Here is a 24,311-nt window from a genome sequence, read left to right as displayed (position 1 = left end):
ACCATATCTACCATTATTACCACATTACCATTTTAAATATGTAACATTGTCTATGGCGACAGAAAAATGAAATAAAACAGACTTTCTAACACAACCTTACGGTGAACCTTCAAAAATCAACCACTGGGCCAATCTATATATTTCCAGTACTGAAATCTCTTACTTATTTGTCTGATGCTTGACCTTTTATGGTGAGTTAGATTTCTGATTGATTGTCATAAATAACATTCTGTATACATGCCCGCTCATGCTGCAGGCTGTTGTGTAGACTCTGTAGAGAATATGGAAATTAGTTGCAATGCCTTTTCCTTTGTAGGAATAATCACTGTGAATTGGGTTAGGCGATGGTGAAGAAATGCTTATTTACATCTATATAGAGAGCTACAGGACTATTGCTTTGATATTTTGCATGGACAAGATACACAAAAAAATACTTTTTTTATTTAAATTCCTAAATTATTAACATCTTTTAGTAAAAAAAACATAGCAAAGATAATTCAGGATTATTTATTTAATTAGTAATTATAAATGTGTACCCAAATAAATAAATCAGTGGAAATTCTACTGCAAAAGATGGCTTTTGAGACCAATCAAGTTAAAAAAAATGCTGTACCTCCTCTTGCAGTGAATGCAAAGAATAATAAATCACATTGAGAATTTTGAAAGTAGAAGTAGAATTCTATTGTATTACAAAAATACCACTGATTAAGAACTATCATGCTTTCATGTGTAGTACTCCTCCTTGGAAAGAGATACTGGAGTTTAAGGACAGTCCTAGCCTATTTGCTGGTGATTTGGCCGACAGCTGTCTCAAAGCTCTCACCAGCCTACCAGAATGATGGGTATCAACTCCATTAATTTTACTTTTGCAGATTTTATTGGCTAAAACATCTAGGGGATAGAAGGTTATGGGTACAGGATATTCAAAAACACTAGCAAAACAGTCTAATGTAGACTTTGTAGGCCAGCTACTTTTAAGGCTAGTAGTGGAAGGTCAAGATGAGCAATCCACATTAGTGGACCTTTAAAGTCAAGACCTTCAATTTGTAGTAGTGAACCTTTAAGCTGACAATCTGACTAAGCAGAACTCTTATTTAGATTTAGACTCCTTCCACAGGCAGAAGGCCTAGGATGCAAGGATACTCAGTAAAGAGAACATTTAGATTAGAAAATGTGGCATTCCCAGATACAAAATTATGAAGTCTTCATTCCATTACACAGTAACCTTACTGGTTCTGACATTTTTCTGAAACAAGGCCTTGTTGATGTACATTTTGTCCCCGTTGATATCTATCCCTAACCTACTTGGAGATCTAGAGGCGTTCACATCTATCTCTGGTCTTAGGGTTAACCCCTCTAAGTCCCAGGCTTTAAATCTGACACTAGACGAGGCCACATACTTGGCTCTCAAGGCTAACTTTACCTTCACCTGGCAGGAACGGTCACTACCATATCTTGGGATTCACCTCACGACATCCATTGCTACACTCTACACACACAACTATCCACCTTTATTTAAAAAACTGCGGATGGACCTTGCTCGTTGGATGGCTAATCCCCTGTCGTGGTTCGGTAGGTTGAATTCAGTCAAAATGAATGTATTGCCTAGACTGTTATATGTGTTTCGCACTTTACCTGTAATGCTCAACATGTCGGATCTTAGGGATTTTCAGGGGGCGATTGTCCGCTTTGTGTGGGGGGACAAGAGGCCGAGGGTGAACAGACATACCCTCTTTACCTCGAAGCTCAGAGGGGGCCTGGGGGTCCCGGATCTGGGTAAATATTATTATGCGGCACAACTCGCCCATTTAGTCCGCTTTCACTCCCGAGATCCTCCCCCCATTTGGATGCAATTGGAATCGGCCCATTTACAGGCCCCGATACACCACGTGATGTGGCTACGGGCCAAGGACAGGCCGGGTATACTTTGTCCTACATTGTCCCTTTCCCTAGGTATATAGGATAGTCTTTCAAAACGCCACAATTTTAAATCCCCCCACGTGCCTTTGGCGCCCCTACTGGGCAACCCCTTGTTTCCCCCGTGCCTCTGTCCCTCTGCATTTGAATGGTGGACGAATAAGGTACTTCTCCGGCTGGCCGATTTGTGCAATCACCGCGGATTGCTTACCAGAACCCAGCTGCAGGAGAAGTATTCCCTCCCAGACCGGGAATATTATCGCTATACCCAAATTTCTCATTTTGTAGCCTCCCTCAAGCGCATGAGCAACATCACTACCTCCACGCAAATGGAGTTCCTCTGTCGTACGGTGGATAAGCAAAAAAGATACATATCCACGATTTATAACGTACTGCATGGCGATGATGCTCAACTTTCATATATGCTCCGCTGGGAGGAGGACCTAGATGAGAACTTGGATCGCACTGAATGGAATTCCTTAGCGCAATACAACTCTAAGTCTATACTCAATACTTCCCTAATAGAAGCTAACTACAAGGTGTTCCTCCGATGGTACATGGTCCCGGTCAGGTTGGCGGCGGCGGTTCCTACAGTGTCCCCCAGTTGTTTTGGGGGTTTGCGGACAAGCGGGCACTGTAATCCACACCTGGTGGACCTGCCCAAAAGTAAGACGTTTTTGGATTCGCACCTACAATTTTATATACTCCTTGACGCAGGTTAACTTGGTGAAATCTCCCCAACAAGCTCTTTTGGGAAGACAGATAGAGGGGGAGTCTAAACATACTAAACACCTTATAGCTTTTATATTTTGACAGCTGCTAAAATTGCAATCGCTCGCGCTTGGCGCACTCCTGTCATACCGATTGAACTGCTCAAAACTAAACTGACCTGGATCATGATAAATGAACGGATGGTGGCGCTGCTTAATGATAAGATGCGTATGTTTGATAAGACCTGGGACCCTTGGCTCCGATATCTGGCCGGGCCTCCTTGACGGGGGAGTGCCGTTGCCCCTATCGGGCGACAGGGATTGCTGATGCCCCTGATTGGGGGGGGGGGACCTGGATGCTGACCCCTTTCTATACGCCGCTACTGATCTTTTCTTTTTTTCCTCTCTTTTTTCTTTTTTCTTCTTTTCCTTTCCCTTTCTTTTTATTTTCTCCCCTTGTCCTTCCTTCAAAACTTCTACTCCTCTCAGTGCACTGACCGATGGCAAATGCCTCCCCCGGTTCGGTATGCTATGGTGGGATTGGGGGGTGGGGGCCGCTTCCTTTCCAGGGTGCAGTGTGTTCCCGTGAGGGGTGCCGGGGAGGGGGGGCGGGGCCCGGGCGGATTGGAGGCAGTATATCTATTCTGACTTGAGTCACCATTCTATGGATTACTTTGGTTAATTGGTATTTTTTTTATACCCTGCAATGTTTATATTTGTATTTCTCTAATCCATGTTTTGCAATTGCTAAGCCATTTTCGCCAAGTATGACTGAGCCCTGTGGGCACACTTTGCACTGTTGTAAGTTTTGTTTACTTTTTCATAAAAACTCAATAAAAATATTGGAAATTAAATGTCTACTGATGACTAATACAGCAAATATGTATATCAAGCTCACAGCAATTACAAATGCACCCTGTTGATGTGCTTACATTTGTGAACAATGGGTTTGTCTATACAGTCAATAGCATATTTAACACTTAAAACATCATAAATTGTATCTGGATGCAGCTAACTAACACAATATCATCAGATTAAACACATTGCCATGATCAGTTATGCAGAATGATTTAACAATTTAATAAGTTATTAAACCTAATGGTGCTGTCAACCATCATAACCCTTAAATGAATATACTGAAAAAACAGTAAGGTTCACTAATGAGCATAATGTTATAAGAAAATAATCCTCATATTGATTTGAGTAACTAGAAATATAAACCTTTTACACAAGTAAAATATTGTAATTCATAATTAAATTTAATATTGCAATCTATAATAATAATTGCAATTAATAACATAATCCCAATGAATAAACACTAGTCCCAAACAATTAATCACCACAGGGTTCCAGAAGTTACAGGATTTTAGTGATTTGTGTATGACAAATCAGAGTGTCCTTGGTGAACAAAAAAAAATAAAAAATCTCAGCTAATTCACCCAGTGTTAACCACTACATGACTCCAATGATGTACGTAGGAAAGCATATAGCAGGGATCCCAAAACTCTTCATGAAGTTCACATTGTTCATAGGCCCCCCAAACATTTATTATATGAAAACAAAATTTAATGAATACTACTTTAAATAATAGGTATAATTGGCATCATCCGATGCCATTATATTGGTTAAAATGCTGAATGTTTAGTAAATGCAGAGAAATCAATTCTTTGGGACCACTGCTATCACTATTTTACTCACTGGCTCTCCAACAGAGTTTAAGATGAGCGCATTTAGTGGTTGGACAACAAAGTTTAAGGTGTGGCGTTATGGAATGTGAGCACATACGTACAGTGTTGATCGAAAGTTTGGGCACCCCAGGTAAAATTTTGTATTAATGTGCATAAAGAAGCCAAGGAAAGATGGAAACATCCCCAAAAGGCATCAAATAACAGATTAGACATTCTTATAATAGGTCAACAAAAGTTAGATTTTATTTCCATCATTTACACTTTCAAAATAACAGAAATAAAAAAAATGGCGTCTGCAAAAGTTTGGGCACCCTGTAGAGTTAATATCTTGTACTGCCCCCTTTGGCCAGTATCACAGCTTTTAAACACTTTTTGTAGCCATCCAAGAGTCTTTCAATTCTTGTTTGAGGTATCTTTGCCTATTCTTCCTTACAAAAGTCTTCCAGTTCTTTGAGGTTTCTGGGCTGTCTGTCACGCACTGCTCTTTTAAGGTCTATCCATAGATTTTCAATTATGTTGAGGTCATTAGATTGTGAAGGCCATGGCAAAACCTTCAGTTTATGCCTCTTGATGCAATCCCCCATGGATTTCGAGGTGTGTTTAGGATCATTAGTAAAATTTGTAGAAGCCATCCTCTCTTTAACTTCAGCTTTTTCACAGATGGCATCAAGTTACTATCCAAAATTTGCTGAAATTGTATTGAATCCATTTTCCTTCTACTCGTGAGATGTTCCCTGTGCCACTACAACCCCAAAGCATGATTGATCCACCCCCATGCTTAACAGTTGGACAGAGGTTCTTTTCATTAAATTCTGTGCCCCTTCTTCTCCAAACATACCTTTGCTCATTCCGGCCAAAAAGTTCAACTTTAACCTTATCGGTCCACAGAACTTGTTTCCAAAATGCATCAGGATCTTCTATATGTTCATTTGCAAAGTTCAAACGCTGATTTTTGTGGTGAGGACATAGAAGAGGTTTTCTTCTGATGACTCTTCCATGAAGACCATATTTGTACAAGTATCTCTTTATAGTGGAATAGTGTACCACAACTCCAGTGTCTGCCAGATCTTTCTGGAGGGATCGTGCAGTCAAACGTGGGTTTTGAATTGTTTTTCTCACAATCCTGCGAGCTGTTCTCTCTGATATTTTTCTTGGTCTTCCAGATCTTGCTTTAACTTCCACTGTTCCTGATGACTGCCTTTCTTAATCACATTCCGAACAGAGGATATTGACATCTGAAAACGCTTTGCTATCTTCTTATAGCCTTCTCCAGCTTTGTGAGCGTCAACTATTTTCAGTTTCAGTTTTCTAGACAACTGCTTAGAAGATCCCATGGTGCTGATTGTTGGGGCAAGGTCAGATGAGTCTGGGCATTTAAAACCTTTGAGATTGACATCACCTGGTCTTCCCAGACGATGATTGAGAATAATCCATGACACTGGCAGGTCTCAGCCTTGCAAAGGGGGCAGTGCATGCTATAATTTCTGCAGGGTGCCCAAACTTTTGCAGACACCATTTTTTTGTTTTCTGTAATTTTGAAAGTGTCAATGATGGAAATAAAATTTAACTTTTGTTGACATATTATAAGAATGTCTAATCTGTAATTTGATGCCTTTTGGAGATTTTTCCATCTTTCCTTGGCTTCTTTATGCACATTAATACAAATTTTTACCTGGGGTGCCCAAACTTTCGATCACCACTGTACATCGTTTCTGAAAGGGGGGTGGTAGAGGGTCACAAACACACAATTGCAAAACATAATGGTAAATCAAGCCAGTAAAAGCACACAGCTGATAAAATTATCTTTTGGTGGCAGATGGTCATTCAGCACAGGGTAACACTACCTCACTACTAGCAATCCCCACTTCATGACTAGGGAGGACTGGTGGAAGCCCTATAAAGACCTCAAACGATTATTTCACCCCAAGTGAGCTTCTATCATTGGAACTTCCAATCAGGCAACTCTTTTAGTTTACAGAGAGCGTTTTTCAAATTACTGACTGGCAAAAGTATATATAGAAACTGAACTTGTTTTAATTGATTACTGGCAGAAAAGGCGTGTGCACAGGGTGTGCCAGGTGTGCCTGGGAACACCCTAATCGCCCTGTGCATATTAGCTCATTGTCTTGCAGAGGAGCGCTGGCTGATGGGTTGAGCTGAGAGTTTGGTGGTGCGGCTTCCCCCGGCATGAATGGTAGATGAGGGACGTTGGATCTGCTCCACTCCCCACCTAGATTCCCCTGTGTCTGCCCACACGGCAACCCCCGTGTATAGCCAGTGCTCCTGTGCCTGTGTGGGCTGGGAATTTGAAATGAAGCAGTGCTACATTTGGTCCTAAAATGTGGGGACCAGCCTCATGATAACTGTGAGTGAACTCACTGTGCATGGGTGTCGCTGGGCTTGGGATGCCCTCAGATGAAAGTCAGGGAAAACATAGCGTGATACCGTATAGAATAAAAATGTAATAAAACAATTGTGGGTGCACTCACATTTTCAGTATAAATACAGGCACGTATTAAACGCTAAAATCCTCAATATCCAGAAGTTAAAATGACCGACTCGCGACCGCTATGCGTAGTGGTGTGCTTACGGCGTAATATCAAGGATTTTAGTGTTTGATACACCAATCAATGCCTGTATTTATGCTGAAATGTGAGTGCACCTACAATTGTTTTAAAACATTTCTAGTTTAGACGGTATCACGCTATGTTGGCAATCTTTTATTTTTAATGTTACGATTTTGCTGCATTTGATAACGCTGCATGGAAGTACTTCCTGGTTTTATCTGACGTTGACCTTCTCTTACCACTGTGGCTGGTGAGGCGGTATACACACAGGCGTTTGTTGACCACTCTAACAGGTGGTCACATGAGATCTGGTAAGCAGGATTTAAGAGTGAGAGGTGTCAGTGGGTTTACATAAGGATCTCCTACCTATTACAACGGTTGTGGGACTATCTCCACTGGATTTTGGGACTTTTACATATGATTATTGGCCACTTTTTTCACAGCATTGCACTTTTTTTGCTTTATACTTAAAATATAACTAAAAGGTAAAACTGTTTGTCTTTGATAGAGTATAGAATGTTTTTTTTTTTTTTTTTTCCTGACAGTATAGAATGTTTAAACCTCATGTCAGGTTTTATTTTCATTTTTTTGTCCATGACCTATTGGAGAGACGTCCTTTCACTTTCTGTCCTAAAGACACAACAGGAAGTGACAGTAAATCAATGCAAATTAAGGCAAAACCCCCACTTGGACAAACCATGTCATCAAGTCATGTATCCACATTGGTCCACCAAGGCTATTAGTAAGTTTGAATAAAGACTGCAGTGTAAATCTGACAGAGGTTTTAAACGTTCCCAATTCTTTCCCAGAAAGCCTAACTAAAAGACCAGATTCCATTTTAATCCACAGTCACATCACATACCAGATTCACAGTCTTTTTTATTTTTTAAAGCAGAGTGGGGGGTCCTTCTTTCAGAGTCCACAACTTTCACTGATGACATAGTCACTTCTAATAAGTGGAAAAATATTCCTTCTGCAGGGTCCTGAAGACTCTAGAAGTGGAATGTTACGATAATGAGTGGCAGATGAGAAAGTGACACCATATGTTTGCAAAAAAGGTTCATTTTAAGCTTTAGTCTATATGCAGTAGCTTAATAAGCATGAAAAAAGGAAATTATTGTTCATGTGTACCAAGCCTTTGCATATGGATCAAAAGAAAAAGAAAAACCTTTTTGCAATCATATGGTGCCACATCCTTATCTTATTGGCTTATTTTGATTGCAGTGTTGGGTGTACATTAGGGACTAGACTACACGTGCAAATTAAAGGAACACTTTTAATCAGAGTATAGCATCAAGTAAAATAAACTCCTGGGATATTGATCGGGTCAGTTAAGTAGAAGAGGGGGTTGTAAATTAGTTTTGGCTGCTTTAGTGTTAATAAAATTAACAACAGGGGCACTAAATGGGCAACAATGAGACAACCTCCAAAACAGAATAGTTTTACAGGTGGAGGCCACTGAAATTTTTTTACCTACTCATCTTTTCGGACTGTTTTTCACTAGTTTTGCACTTGGCTAGGGTCAGTGTCATTACTGTTAGCATGAGGTGATACCTGGACCTTATAAAGTTTGCACAGGCAGTCCAACTCCTCTGGATGGCACATCAATACGTGCCATTGCCAGAAGGCTTGCTATGTCTCCCAGCAAAGTCTCAAGAGTATGGTGGAGATTCCTGGAGACTGGCAGTTACTCTGGACAGGGCCATAGAAGGTCATTAACCCATCGGCAGGACTGGTATCTGCTCCTTTGTGCAAGGAGGAACAGAATGAGCACTTCCAGAGCCCTACAAAATGACCTCCAGCAGGCCACCGGTGTAAATGTCCCTGTAAATGTCTCTGACCAAACTTCATGAGGGTGGTCTGAGGACCCAACATCCTCTAGTGGGCCCTGTGCTCACTGCCTGCCATTTGCTATTGAACACCAGAATTGGCAGGTCCACCACTGGTGCTCTGTGCTTTTCACAGATGAGAGCAGGCTTACCCTGAGCACATGTGACAGATGTGAAAAGGTCTAGAGAAGCCATGGAGAACGTTATGCTGCCTGTAACCAGGTATGGTCTGGGGGGGTATATCCATGGAGGGATGCACAGACCTCTACAGGCTAGACAATGGCACCCTGATTGCCATTAGGTATTGTCAGACCCAACGCTGCTGCAGTGGGTTCCTCCTGGTGCACGGCAATGACTAGCCTCGTGTGGCGAGAGTATGCAGCCAGTTTCTGAAGGATAAAGGAATTGATAACATTGACTGGTCCCCATGCTTGCCTGACCTAAATCCAATAGAACACCTCTGGGACATTATGTTTTGGTCCATCTGACTACACCAGGTTGCACCTCAGTCTGTTTAGGAGCAATTTAGGAGCAGTGATGCCCTGGTCCAGATCTGAGAGGAAATACCACCAGGACACCATCTGTTGTCTCATTAGTAGCATGTCCCGATGTTGTCAGACATCCATACAAGCACATGGGGACCATATAAACTATTGAGTACCATTTTGAGTTGCTGCAATGAAATTTCAGCAAAATGGACTAGCCTGCTGCATCATTTTTCCACTTTGATTTTCGGGATGTCTTTGAATTCAGCCCTCTGTAAGTTGATCATTTTCATTTTCATTTAACAATGTGGCATCCTTTAATTTCTAACACATTACCCAGTCCATATCAGTATAGATATCTAGCATGATACTTTTCTCCATTGAGATCTGATGTGTTTTCAAATGTTCCTTTAATGTTTTTGAGCAGTAGATATATATATATATATATATATATATATATATATATATATATAGTGATGGTATGCAAGGTGAGGTAGTAGATAATAGGTATATTTCAGCTCCCATACGTTCTGTGGTGAGAGACTGAACCGGAATTCGGCCCGGGTTTTTCCAGCCTCTGCAACAGGCCAGGTTTCAGTCCGCAGGTTGTGGTTCACTTGAGTCCATGCTCAGGTGGACTTTAGATGAACAGGAAGAGAGCACAAGGATGCTCTGGCCTGAGATTTAGAAGAGAATCTGAGAGAGGAGCTTTATTAGCAGCATCTCCAGCCCCAGCAAATCGGGTACCGGTGACACCTGATGTCCCAAGAACAGATTCCCTGTCTGTGGCACAACAAAATGATGTTAGGGGGTTTGGGTACAAAAATAGAGACTTTTTCTCCCCCTTACCTCGACTGACCAATGTGATCCAGCATGATATATTGACGGAACCAGGGGTTCGTGTCAATTTAAAGCCATATAGAATCCCAGAGGCCAGGCGAGAGGCAGTCGCAAAGAAAGTCAAAAATATGTTAAAGTTGGATGTGATAGAAGAGTCCCACAGTGAGTGATCGAGCCCCATAGTACTGTTTCCAAAACCTGATGGCACTATCAGGTTTTGTAACGATTTTAGGAAACTCAACAGTGTATCCAAGGTCGATGCATACCCGATACCTTGGGTCGACAAACTCGTGGACAGGTTGGGACAGGCCCGCTACATAACAACCCTAGATCTAACAAAAGGCTATTGGCAAATACCCCTAACTGAATCTGCCAAGGAGAAGACTGAATTTTCCACTCCTGCGGGCTTGTTTCAATACAAGCGGATGCCGTTTGGTCTGCATGGGGCCCCTGCGTCTTTCCAGCGAATGATGGACAAAACTTTGAGACCACATCGCTCATATGCAGCTGCTTATTTGGACAATGTGGTCATCCACAGCCCAGATTGGGAGTTGAACCTGCTCCGAGTAGAAGCAGTGGTAGATTCCCTTAGGGAAGCAGGTCTCACGGCCAACCCAAAAAAGTGTGCCATAGGCCTGGAGGAGGCCAAGTATCTTGGGTACGTTATTGGTCGGGGACTGGTCAAGCCTCAGACTAATAAGATTGAGGCAATTCAAAAGTGGCCCCAACCGGTGAACAAGAAACAGGTTTGGGACTTCCTAGGCATTACGGGATATTACCAGGAGTTTATACCTAACTTTGCCACCATTGTCGCCCCTCTAACTGACCTAGGTAGAGGGTCGGTCATGGTCAAATGGAATCCTGAAGCGGAGGCGGCGTTTCAGAAGTTAAAGCAGGCCCTTTGTTTACTACCGGTGCTGGTGACCCCGGACTTCACAAAGGAGTTTGTGGTACAGACAGAGGCCTCTGAGGTGGGCCTAGGTGCTCGACTATCCCAGAACAGAGGTGGTGAGGAGCATCTGGTTGTATACCTAAGCCAAAAACTGAACAAGCATGAAAAAAAACGATGCTATTTTCCAGGAGTGTCTTGCTATTAACTGGGCTTTGGATTCCCTGAAGTATTACTTGTTGAAGAGGTCATTTAAGTTGGTCACTGACCATGCTCCCCTAGAGTGGTTGTGTGACAAAAGGGAGAAAAATGGCCACGTAACAAGATGGTTCCTGGCTCTACAGCCGTTTAAATTTACAGTAGTGCATAGGCTGGGCAAGCTCCAAAACAATGTGGATGCCCTCTCCCGCATTCACTGTATGCTTGGGTCAATTGCTCAATCACAGGTGCTTGAGCAGAGGGGGAGGATATGTGATGGTATGCAAGGTGAGGTAGTAGATAATCTGTATATTTCACCTCGCATACGTTCTGTTGTGAGAGACTGAGCTGGAATCCGGCCCGGGTTTTTCCAGCCTCTGTGACAGGCTAGGTTCCGGTCCGCAGGTTCTGATTCACTTGAGTCCATGCTCAGGTGGACTTTAAATGAACAGGAAGAGAGCACAGGAATGCTTTGGCCTGAGGCTCAGAAGGGAATCTGAGAGAGGAGCTCTTTTTGGACTTTTAAAGAAAAGGTTTGCTTTACCATCTGTTTTGTGGGTGATGGGGACCCGCCCCACACCGTAGAGTGAGGAAAACTGCTGTGTAGTTTAGCGCCGGACGGCAAGGATTTATTTTGCTGTTTTGTTGATTTTTTTTCATATGTGCAAACCTCTGCTAAATAAAGCTGGCAACCCACCAAACTTTAAAAGAAATTTCCTGCATGCTGACCTTATTTTCCTGGAAAAGGTGATCCCTGTGAGCTAATCTCCCATATATACATATACATACAGTATCTCACAAAAGTGAGTACACCCCTCACATTTTTGTAAATATTTTAGTATATCTTTTCATGTGACAACACTGAAGAAATGACACTTTGCTACAATGTAAAGTCGTGAGTGTACAGCGTGTATAACAGTGTAAGATTGCTGTCCCCTCAAAATAATTCAACACTCAGCCATTAATGTCTAAACCGCTGTCAACAAAAGTGAGTACACCCCTAAGTTAAAATGTCCAAATTGGGCCCAAAGTGTCAATATTTTGTGTGGCCACCATTATTTTCCAGCACTGCCTTAACCCTCTTGGGCATAGAGTTCCCCAGAGCTTCACAGGTTGCCACTGGAGTCTTCCTCCACTCCTCCATGATGACATCACGCAGCTGGTGGATGTTAGAGACTAAGGTCTCCTCCACCTTCTGTTTGCGGATGCCCCACAGATGCTCAATAGTGTATAGGTCTAGAGACATGCTTGGCCAGCCCATTACCTTTACCCTCAGCTTCTTTAACAAGGCAGGGCAGTGGTCATCTTGGAGATGTGTTTGGGGTCATTATCATGTTGGAATATTGCCCTGTGGCCCAGTCTCCAAAGGGAGGGGATCATACTCTGTTTCAGTATGTCACAGTACATGTTGGCATTCATGGTTCCCTTAATGAACTGCAGCCCCCCAGTGCTGGCCTGGCAGCACTCATGCAGCCCCAGACCATGACACTCCCACCACCATGCTTGACTGTAGGCAAGACACACTTGTTCTTGTACTCCTCATCTGGTTGCCGCCACACATGCTTGACACCATCTGAACCAAATAAGTTTATCTTGGTCTCATCAGAACACAGGACATGGTTACAGTAATCCATGTCCTTAGTCTGCTTGTCTTTAGCAAACTGTTTGTGGGCTTTCTAGTGCATCATCTTTAGAAGAGACTTCCTTCTGGGATGACAGCCATGCAGACCATTTTGATGCAGTGTGCGGCGTATGGTCTGAGCACTGACAGGCTGTCCCCCACCCCTTTAACCTCTGCAGCAATGCTGGCAGCATTTATACATCTATTTCCCAAAGACAACCTATGGATATGACGCTGAGCGCATGCACTAAACATCTTTGGTCGACCATGGCGAGGCCTGTTCTGAGTGGAACCTGTCCTCTTAAACCACTGTGAGGTCTTGGCCACCATGCTGCAGCTCAGTTTCAGGGTCTTAGCAATCTTCTTATAGCCTAAGCCATATTTATGTAGAGCAACAATTATTTTTTCAGATCCTCAGAGAGTTGCCATGAGGTCCCATGTTGAACTTCGAGTGACTAGTATGAGAGTTAGAGCAAAAACCCAAAATGTAACACACCTGCTTCACGACATCGTGAGGGAAAATGGCTAATTGGGCCCAATTTGGACATTGTCACTTAAGGGTGTACTCACTTTTTTTTGCCAGCGGTTTAGACATTAATGGCTGTGTGTTGAGTTATTTTGAGGGGACAGCAAATTTACACTGTCATACAAGCTGTACACTCACTACTTTACATTGCAGCAAAGTGTCATTTCTTCAGTGTTGTCACATGAAAAGATAGAATAAAATATTTACAAAAATGTGATGGGTGTACTCACTTTTGTGAGATACTGTATATATATATATATATATATATATATATATATATATATATATATTGTACGGGATCAGAGGGGTGAACAGTCGGCTCGGAGACAGTCCAGTGAAATTAAATATGCTTTTATTTAGCAAAACAGAAAAACAAACAGAAAAGACAGGCTTGTCTTGAAATAATATTCTACACTCTTTGGAGCAAACAGGTTTATAGGCAACTTATTACAAAGCTCTAGCCAGAGCTACAGTATCTCATTAGGCTTGGCTCACCCAATACAGGTCACAAACACCAATGGCGCTTCCCTCTCAGCGTGCTGGTGTCTCTTCCACTCCTAGCAAACAGCTCCTCACACAGCCCCCCTGATACATATATATATACATATATATATATATATATATATATATATATATATATATATATATATATATATATATATATATATATATGAGTTTGTCTTGATGTCAGCCTCTTACAATCACATGAAGAACCAATCAGTTTTGCTGCAATGGAAAATAATAGACTGATAGGAGGCAAGAGTAGAGTGAAAGAGAGATGAGCTTATTAGGATGCTGCATCCCTTTACACTATCCAGGCATAGGATGGGTGTGGGAATAAGAACTACAAATTAAAGTAAAAATGCAGCAAAGAAAAATCTGGTTTCCTTTCCAGGCAGGACTGTGCTGTGTGGCAGAGTAGAGTAAATCACAGGACTGGATAAACAGAAATAAAAAATCCCTTGCCAAGAAAACAACTCTAACATGGTTATATTATCTGTGTATTTAGCTTTTTGCCTGGAGTTGTCTTTAAATCAAAATTTATTATTTTTTATGGCCAACATAGGTTCTGCTTTGTTTGAAGTATATATCATAACACTCATCACATGTTTGAAAATTGCTTGTGATTTTATGTTTTATATTAAAACATTTCATTTAAATGCTTCAGTATTAAAAATATGATTAGTGAGTCCATCCAAAGTCCATGAGCTTTAATAGCCTCTCATAACTGGAAAATAAAGCCCTTTGACTTTGAGTAAAACACCTCTTTCAGCTGAACAAGTGCAAACTACATGCTTTGCTAATTCTAAAGGTTAAGCATGGCATTTCCTGACCTTTATGAAAGTTGAAGTGCCTGCAAATTAGGCCATTTATTGGGAAGACTTAAGCAATGAAGGTATTAAATTTTAAAGTACATTAATTACTATCCATTCACATTTTATACTATTGTAAAACTCCTAGTGAGTAAATTAATGGATGGAACATGGTAAGGTAATTACACCAGTCCAACCTCTGTCAATCAAGTCATTTTTCTGCAATCTAATAATTGTCTTCACCTGCAGTGCAAAATATTTTCACTTTTTCTCTAAATATGTATTCCAAGTTTGAGCAGCTTAAGGAATGTGTATTGATTTCTTTTTCTTCTCTGTGCGACAGCAGAAAAACAAAAAAAAACGTAATCTATTTACAATTAACGGGCAGAGAAAATTGCTCATTTAATTCCAGTGGTCATTGAGCTGTGTGAATCTTCATCAGGGTTGTACAGACTGATGTCTCTGTACATTGCTTTGCTTATTTGTTTGATAACGTAAATGATAATGAAAAAATAAACTGTCTGCTCTTGAAAGCAAATTGAATTGATAAATCTAAGAGGTGACCTATTTATAAAAGCTTGAATAAATAGTTCAAATCTCTGCAACATTTTTAGGTCCAAGCTAATGATATTTGCATACAAATGACAAGATATGGTAGATTTATTACCCTTGTTCCATTTTATAATATATTCAAATATCGACCAAATATGACTTCTAATCCCATTGGATGATAGTTAGTTGCTGCATGTTATTTTAATTTACAATGTGCATATTTATATTCATTAAAGCCCACGTGTAACTTTATTTTTTTTTTTTATCTCAATTATTTTTATTGTTTTCAAAGATAAACATACAGGAAAAGGAGATAAACACACAGTTGTGACTACATGCATATCATCACTAACATATATGTCGTTGCATATAGGTAATATATGGATATTTTAAACAGGTTGGGGTTAGTAGACTATTGTGTATTTGCACATTTTTCCATCCAAATTTTCCAAGATTTATCAAAGGATAGACAGGATAAAGAGTTAATAGCCAGCAAGCTTTCAAAGGTGTAGTTTCTTTGAACCAATACCTTTACCTCTGATATGTTCGCAGGTTTATCACTCTTTCAATTTCAAAGAATTAAAGTGTGAGCGGTCAGTAACACCTGGGATATAACATGTTTAAAGTTTGTGGGGAATTTTTTCAATAATAATGTGGAGTATTGCAAGCATTGGTCTATGCCGTATTATATACTGTATCTACTAAGGGTAGATATGAATTGGAACATCTGGCATCCCAGAAAAGATATGTAGGAGATGGCCCGTCTGGCCACAGCTGCGCAAGCAAAGAGAAGAGGTATTTGGGAACATTTTAGCCAATCTATGGGGGGTGTACTGCCATCTATTGTATATTTTGATCATCGTTTCCCAGTGGGTAATTCAATGGGAAGCGTTAGAAATTCCCTGGATGACTATCTTCCATTGGTTTGTAGTGAAGGTGGAATTTAGGTCCGATTCCCACTTTTCGAGGTATGTAGATTTGTGAAAAGACTGTTTCTCTTGCATAAGGTTGTAGAGGAGTGAGACACCCTTGGTATTGGGTTCCAGGTATGTATAGAATTGCCATATTTTTGGGGGTAGGTGTAGGTCTGGAATAGGGTATGTGCCCAGAAAATGCAGTATGCGAGCGCTTGGGAAATGCATATTTCTAGGTAGGTTGTACTCAGTGATGAGTTGCTCTACACTTTTTGGCCTAGAATTTACTAAGAAGTTTTCTAGGGTATTGATACCATAGGTTGGGTATGGTTCAGTGGATAGCATAGGGATTTTGGCTTCTAGCAGACCTGGTGGAAACTGGTTTTCCACTTTTGAGGAATTGGATGTACAATGTGTGTGTAAGAACCTTCAGGCTTGTATAGAGGGGGAACTACCTCGGAGATCCCCTGGTTTCCAGAGATCACTTATAAGGTAGGTTTTTAGACCTTTTGTGGGGGCTAGGGATTTCTCTACCTCTATCCACAGTGATCCATCTCCATCTCTTAACCACCACCTAATTTGATTCAGTCTAACTGCCCACATGTAATCACCTATAACTACTACTCCAACACCTCCAACATGTTTGTGGGAGGCAAGGTGTGAATATTTGGGGCAGGATTATCATCTTAAATGCTACTATTCTGCCTAGCCAGGATATTTCTCTTTTTAAGATCTCTGTGAGTTGGGTTCCTATCTTAGTGATTAATGGTTTAAAATTGGTACTAGCTAAGGAGGAGGTTGTGGGTGTTAGTTTTCTACCTAGGTACGTGATGTCATGTTTACTTCACATGTAGCCGGGTGTTTGTTGAAGCCTTTGCTTGGTGGTCTTTATATACTCCCAAGTCTAGAATAAGGAATTTCAAATAATTGACCTTATAGTAAGAAATATTGTCAAAGTCTATAAGGATCTTGTGGGCATGCGGGAAGGTAGTGAGCAGATCTGTCAAGAGAAGAATAACATTGTCCGCAAATAGGTTAATTACGTGCAACTTGGAGTAAAAATAAAATACTTTAATCAGAGGATGAAAATTACCTCAGCTAGCGGCTCTATCATTAGGTTGAAAATGGACGGGGAGAGGGGGCAATCCTGTCGACTCCCATTGGAAATGTTGAGCATTTTCGATAGAAGGCCAGGAGTATAGACCTGTGCGGTGGGACAGGAATATAGAGCCAAAATTGCATTAAGTATATGACCTTGAAATCCAAACTTAGAAAGTGCCATCTTCATATACCCCCAGTGTACTCTGTCAAACACCTTTTCTGCATCTATGGATAGTAGCAGAAAAGGAGTTTTTTTTTTTTTTGCATAGTAAGCATAGTGAATAATATTTACAATCATTCTAGTAGCATCTGAGGTCTGTCTCCCCTTCACAAATCCCATCTGGTCACGTTGTATCAGAGAGGGGATAATGCTCGCTAGGCGCTTAGCTAATAACTTAGCGTAGACTTTGACATCAGAGTTAAGAAGTGAAATCAGCCTAAAGTTGGCCGGTGTGTTAGGATCTTTCCCTGGTTTGGGCAAAGTAACTATGTAGGCTCTCAACATCTCAGGGGGAAAAGAAACGGATGTTGCAGCTTTGGTAATAATGTTTGCATGTAAGGGGATAATACTTTGCTGAATATTTTAGGATACTCGTTGGAAAAAGAATCAGGACCAGGAGACTTGCCGTTTGGTAGTGTATGAATTTCCTGATTCTATCTCGGAGGTTGAGAATGGGGCATTCAGTTCCTGGATGTGTGTTTCTGAAAGAGTAGGAAGAATTAATCTTTGTGGGAATTGTTGTATGTTCTCATTAGTCAGTTGGGATATTGAGGGGTCATTCTGCATGTTATAGAGCTCTCCAAAGTAATAGGCAAATTGGTCTGCAATTTCTTGTGGGTTAATGATTTTGTGGTGTTGAGATGGATGGATAAGATGAGCTATTCTAGATTTTGTGCGTGCTGCCTTAATTCTATTTGCTAAATATTTACCAGCTTTATTTGCATTGGCATAAGATTTCACTTGTAGGAGCCTGAGATGCCTATCATACTGTTGAGAGAGAAATTAGGTCTCTCAGACTCTGGGTGGAGAGGGTATTTGTGAATGATATGTTGGGCAAGGTTTTATTACGAGATTCTAAAGTGTGAATTTCAGATAACAGGGAGTTGAGTTTTGCATTGTAACGTTATGCCTTTCATGAATTCTTTGTGTACATTCCATAATGTGTAGGGGTCTTCTACTGAGTCTTTGTTATTGTGAAAAAAAGTCCCTGACAAGCTGAGAAACCACTGAAGCATAGTTAGGTTCTTGTAGGAGTATAACATTACAGCGCCAGATAAGGGAGGAAGGAGGGACATCCTTTTCTGCAATTGATAGGGAAATCACAGTGTGGCCAGACCACCTAATTTCATGAATGTGAGGAGGACACTTTTTGGAGCAGCCATATGTCCTTCGAAAACATATTAATAGGGGAATACGAACATAGCCTGTGAGAGAACTAGGTGTAGTCCCTCTCGTTAGTGTGGTGGCAACTCCAGGCATCGAACAGTTCCTCTGAGTGTAGAAGTTGTCAAAGTGTCGCGGAGTAAGATGGTTTACTGGTTGTGGTGTTCAACTTTGGGTCACGATTAAGTTGAAGTCTACGCATATGAGAAGGTTCCCATGTTTTACGGAGGATATATGTTTGGGCGATTTTCTTAAGAAACAAATTTGATGGAAGATAGGTGACTAGGCTGCCACTAGAGTGTAAGGCATTGAGTTTATGGTGCAGGTGACTATGATGTATCTGCTTCCCTCATCCAAAAAGGTTTCTTTAGGTTGGAAACAAAGTGAGTTTCTCACTGCCAGTAGTACTCCTCCTTTCTTATGCTCCAGTGTTCTAGCTAGGAAAATGTGTGGGCAGTCTCTGTGTGAGCAGTTAGGGACTTTGGCAGTTTGGAAGTGGGTTTCCTGCACACATAGAATGTCCACTTTGTATTTGATGGCCTCTTTCCACAGAGAATGTCTCTTTGTGGGGTGGTTAAGTCCCCTTGCATTTAAAGATAAGCATTTGATGGTCATTTGTAGATTGGGTTTTGGCGTGTGGTTTCATGCTGGAAGTACTCACTGTGTCGGCGAGGTTTCCTCCAGACCAAGGCGGATTCTCTAGGTGTGGTCATAGGCATCTTGATATCAGCAAGCTTTAAAGTTCTTAGATTGGATGCTTCCGCTTGATGTAGGTGAAACACATTGGTCATGCAGATGCCAGTAGAAGTATGCATACTGTATAAAGCACCTCTGAGTGTACCAAACAAGGGATAATGAGAACAACATAAGAAAATATTTATTGTTAAGAACATGAATAGAACCATAAAAAGGGAATCTTTTAACGCATCCATGAGCAGTGTATTCTGCTTGAGGGAGTTGGGGGAAACTGCAAGAAACATAGTGGTATTCCGGGACCGGAGAGAGAGAGTTGAATGGATTAGGACGTCTTGCTTATGAGCCTCCATTGGTGTGTTTATTATTGGAGAGCTTGTGTGATACCACCTGCCAAGTATCTTGGATTGTCTGTATTTTCAAGGTGTGCGTGGTGGTTGGCGCTTGATCAGTGATAATTCCCCACTGGCGCAAAGCTGTCATGCCTTCTTCTAGTGTGTTGATTGAGGATGTATCCTCATTGTATTTCCACTTGTGTAGAACTTTGTGGCAGCATTGTAGCGTGTCTGGACAGGTCTGGGAGCAGTTGTGGGGACGAATATTGAGATGGCATGTTACCAGGCCTTCTAGATGCATTTAGGATTTGTTCTTTCACATGGTAGAAATGAATCCTTAATAAGACATCCCTAGGTATCTGTTGAAAGGAATGAGGCTTTGGGCACCCTGCAAATCCTATCAATTATGAAATCTTGAGCAGTTAGGGACAGTACCAATGTTGAGAAAAAGATGTTGAGCGTATTGTTATAGCTGTGTGGCTGGAACAGATTCAGGAACACCCTGAATTTTGAGGTTATTTCTTCTCGACCTGTCCTCAAAGTCTGCTATTTATTCCTTTAACCAGGCCACATCCTCACTCTGAGCAGTGTGGGCATCTACTAGGACAGTGTTTCTCAACCTTTTTCCAGTCGGGGCGCCCTTTAACAGTATTTTCAGTCCTAGGGGCACCCCTGTCCAAGGTTCAGTTCTCATTCCTGTAGGTCGGGGAATGCGCGCACAATTGCGCTCATTCCTGACACACACAAAAATGCTCTTCTCTTTAGAGGTGCCAATAATTCCTGATGGTACCCCACACATTAACAAACATGGGGTGCTTTTGGTAATTTGAAAAAAAAAAAAGGTCAGGGACTTCTTTCTCTGCATTTCTGCAGGTAGGGAAGCCCATTGAAATGAATGGGCTGCCCTACACGCAGCACGCAGCCATGCAGATGTGAACCAAGGGCTTGTTCACATGTCAGGTTGGAGGGGTGGTAAAACCACATGGTTGAGCTGTTTTTACCACCCCCAACTTCTCCCCCTTTAGCTGCAGAGGCAGCAGCTGGGGGTTTACACATGCTGTGGTTGGAGCTGGAGGTATACCCAGGGTGAATGGGGCTGCACTGCAACTACCCTGCAACAGTGTGCATTGTACGGTTGCGTGTAGCGATGCTGCATTTACAGGCTTAAAACAGGTGGTGAGGAGGAAACATAATGCCTCTTTACCGCCTGTCAAATGCCTCAGAAAAGCGACCTGAGAATTTATTGCTTTTTAGAGGAGCAGCAGTCCTTGCTGCTATCACAAATAAGCCCTAAAAAAAGCATTTCTGATGGTACAGGAATTCCTAAAAAAGCATTTCTGATGGTACAGGATAAAGGGAGGGGGGGAGGGTAGGGGGGTCAGTATTAAAGGTAACATACATACACCACACACACACACATACAGACATGTATATATGCACACAGACAAAACTGCAGCAGACATGCAAGTAGAATACAAAAAGAAAAGAAAATTCTGTAAGCAGAATATAATATAAAAAAAAAAAAAAAAGTACTGTTATCATGATCAGTATAATATAGTAATACAGTAGTTAAAATAAACTTCTTAATCTTTTTTTTTTATAAACCCACATATATTTAAATTACATTTATATTAATGTTTATTAAGTAGGTAAAATATTAAAAGAAGTTATGCCACATAATCCTGTGTACCTCACAGAGCTGACATGCAGGCACAGAAGATCCTCCTTCCTGGTATCTCTCTCCCGCCAGCTAGCGTCTCCTGCCTCGTTTGTCCAGCAAGCCCTTGCTTGTGTGCCCGCCCCTCCCATAGCAACCGATGACATCATCGGTTGGCAGGACACGTGTCGGGAGGACCACACAGCTTCCAGAGTGCCTGTGGCAGCGGAAGCGAGTATTAGACAGCGGACCGGCACCGCTGTATCAACTGACCAGCCAGCAATCAATAAAGAGCAGATTAGTTAATGCATAGGTTGGGGGTCATTTTGCCGCGGCACACTTGGGAACCCTTCACGGCACACTAGTGTGCCGCGGCACACTGGTTGAGAAACCCTGTACTAGGGTGTTGAATGAAGAAGTATATTCACTCATTTTTTGTTCATTTCTTTTAGTGTGGTATCAGATATTGGTTGATCTATTGTTGGGAATGCTGCAATGGAACCATTTGTGAGGGCTGGAGCAGCAGCAATGTTACTATGGGGTCCGCTTACCTCCACCCTGAGATCACTGTGCTGTCTGGCTGGGGAGTCCATGCGAGGCCTAGATTTGACAGGGCTTCTTGTGGAGGGGCTGGATGTGCCCGAGGAGGACCCTCTCTGTGTAGTGGCCTTGTGGGATGCCTTTTGTGATGCCCCCTGCCTGCTGTGTGCAGTCGCGGACTTGTCATCCTGCCGTTGTGTCCGGGCATCGGCGCCATTTTGTTGTAGATCTGCAAGTGACCAAGGTGAAGAATCTCAGCAGCTTGCAGAGCTGTGGCTGTTTTTTTCATTGCCTCGCCATTCCGGAGGGTCCCTGCTCGGGGCAGTGGATGTGGCTAGTAGGCTCGGCTGAATGAGCTCCTATCTCATGCTGCCATCTTGGAGCTCGGTCGCCACGCCCCTATGTGTAAATTTATTTCAACAGACTATACAAACAAAGCATGGACCTATTATGCTTTTAAAATATAAATGTGCTTAAAGTGATTGCAAAGTTAAAAAATAAGTAAATGCATAAAATAACAAACATGTAATACTTACCTATTCTGTGCAATGGTTTTGCACAGAGCAGCCCCAATCCTCCTCTTCTTAGGTCCCGCTCCAATGCTCTTGGCTCCTCTTCTTTTCTGTGTTTCACAATAGGAAGCAGCTTCCTATGGTGGCACATGTGCAGGCTACCTTGCCTGGTTTTCTTGATCTAAATTCCTCAGCTTCCCACCACTCCTTGTGTAGGGTTTGCTATGGGGGGCTTACTGCCCATACATGGTCTGTAGTGAAAAAGATTTCGGATATGAAGAAATCTGTGGCTGTACTACTCAAATAGGTAAGGATAAGAGAGGGGGGGGGGTGTTAGTTTAGGTCAAGAGGGCTATGGAAGCTACTTTTAATAAAAATACACTTACCCTATAAAGAGAAATGCCACTTTAAGGTGGAACTCCTGCCAAACATTTTTTTTCTAGCTATGCATAGAGCAGGGAAGGGTCACCACCTCTGATAGGTTATCATTGCTGTCTATGAATAATTGATGAGACTTCCCCTCAATTCCTTCCCCAGAGGTACATAAGAACTTTCAAAGATGTCTGTCCTCAGAGAGGGGAAATCTCACATTTTAGAGTTGCAATCACAATACGTAGGTGAAACCATTTGGAGAATCCCCTCTATTCATGTTTTACTTTGATCTAACCATTCACTTTTTATTTCCCTTATATAAACAATCTCTGTGGCAAACCCCAAAGTAGAAAGAATAATAATTATAATCCAACTCTGGTTATTTATATATTTCCCTAATTATTAATATTATTATTAATTATTGTTATTATTATACAGGATTTATATAGCGCCAACAGCACTTTACAACGTTAGGGCAGACAGTAGAGTTATAATACAATACAATAAAGGAGGAATCAGAGGGCCCTGCTCGTTAGAGCCTTACAATAAGATAATTTTAGTAGGTATGTATCTTCTTACTAGTATTTACAACTCTGTCCTCCATCATGTTTTTTTTTTTTTCTATCTGGCTCAGCTTTAGGCACATGCAATGATGTCAGGAAATATATAGGGAATTCAATTTGGTCATTTTGCTATAATTCCATTTCTGCCTTTGGCAATAATTTTTGTACTAGATCACAACACGTACATCCACATGTAACAAATAACAAAAATGTCCAGTGCTATTTTTGTGACTATTTGTATAAAAAAATATTAATCATACCTGGATATAAAATTTGTAGCCTCTTTCGTCAACTTTTGTGTAAGGTTTTCATATAATAATGGTTGCTGGATAATCTGGTAGTTTTTCATCAAAAAACAATTGAAGTAACGGAAGTTCCAAAAGTAGGAAATCAAGGGAACCATGAAGAGAATGATGCACAAAATAAAGTAGAAGAAGAGTCTCCAGGGTGTTTTAACATGTCCAGTGCAGTGCAGAAAAATTAGGGTTACCAAGGTAAGGCAAACAATCGCAAACAATTTTTTTATGATTTCAACTAGTCCAGTGACAAAAACACTTCCATTCCCTGGTATGCAGTCTCGCAAATGTGTTGTTGTCGTTCCATAAAAATAATCAAATCCATGATTTAGTGGGTGGTAATGAAAATCATTGTTTCTCTCCTTATTCAGTCCAAGATGCCATTTTCCTACAATTAAACATAGAAATATAGATATTTTATCACCATGCCTACTTACTATGTACAAATACAATATTTCTTTATTTAGGATTTACTTTTTGTAGAAGCTCTAACCATCAGTAAGGCTGGGTGTAGACAAGACTATTTTTATCCTTGTCTTACAGAATAACAGTCACTTCATTATATTTACAAACACCATTATTAACAATGGATAAAATGGGAAGCATCAAACACACTAGTTTATCAACATGACCGAAAAGCATTCTCAGCAGACAGACATGAGCTGTTATGAATGAGAATAACTTCTTATCATTAAAAAATCAAAATGTCTATCACATTATGAGCACAACTATTAAGGAGTCACCATGCCCTGGTTGTTTGGGTCATTACACTGATGAAACTGAAAACGGAGGCGATTGTTCACATCAAT

At 41.2% G+C, this 24,311-nt stretch overlaps 1 protein-coding gene across 2 annotated transcripts in view; it reads right to left on the bottom strand.

Annotated features, from left to right (window-relative positions):
• STS (steroid sulfatase) overlaps positions 1-24,311 on the bottom strand; it is a 396,147-nt gene that overhangs the window by 178,956 nt on the left and 192,880 nt on the right. For both annotated transcript variants that reach the window (XM_082247742.1, XM_082247743.1), the window contains one exon: positions 23,467-23,890. In XM_082247742.1, coding sequence (XP_082103868.1) covers positions 23,467-23,890 — 424 coding nt within the window. The remainder of the gene's footprint in view (positions 1-23,466; positions 23,891-24,311) is intronic.

This window comes from Pelophylax lessonae, assembly GCF_965119305.1.
Source record: "Pelophylax lessonae genome assembly, chromosome: 2".
Classification (NCBI taxonomy): Eukaryota; Metazoa; Chordata; class Amphibia; order Anura; family Ranidae; genus Pelophylax; species Pelophylax lessonae.
The sequence above is the reverse complement of the archived record's forward strand: the minus strand, read 5'-3'. Positions and strand labels throughout refer to the sequence as shown.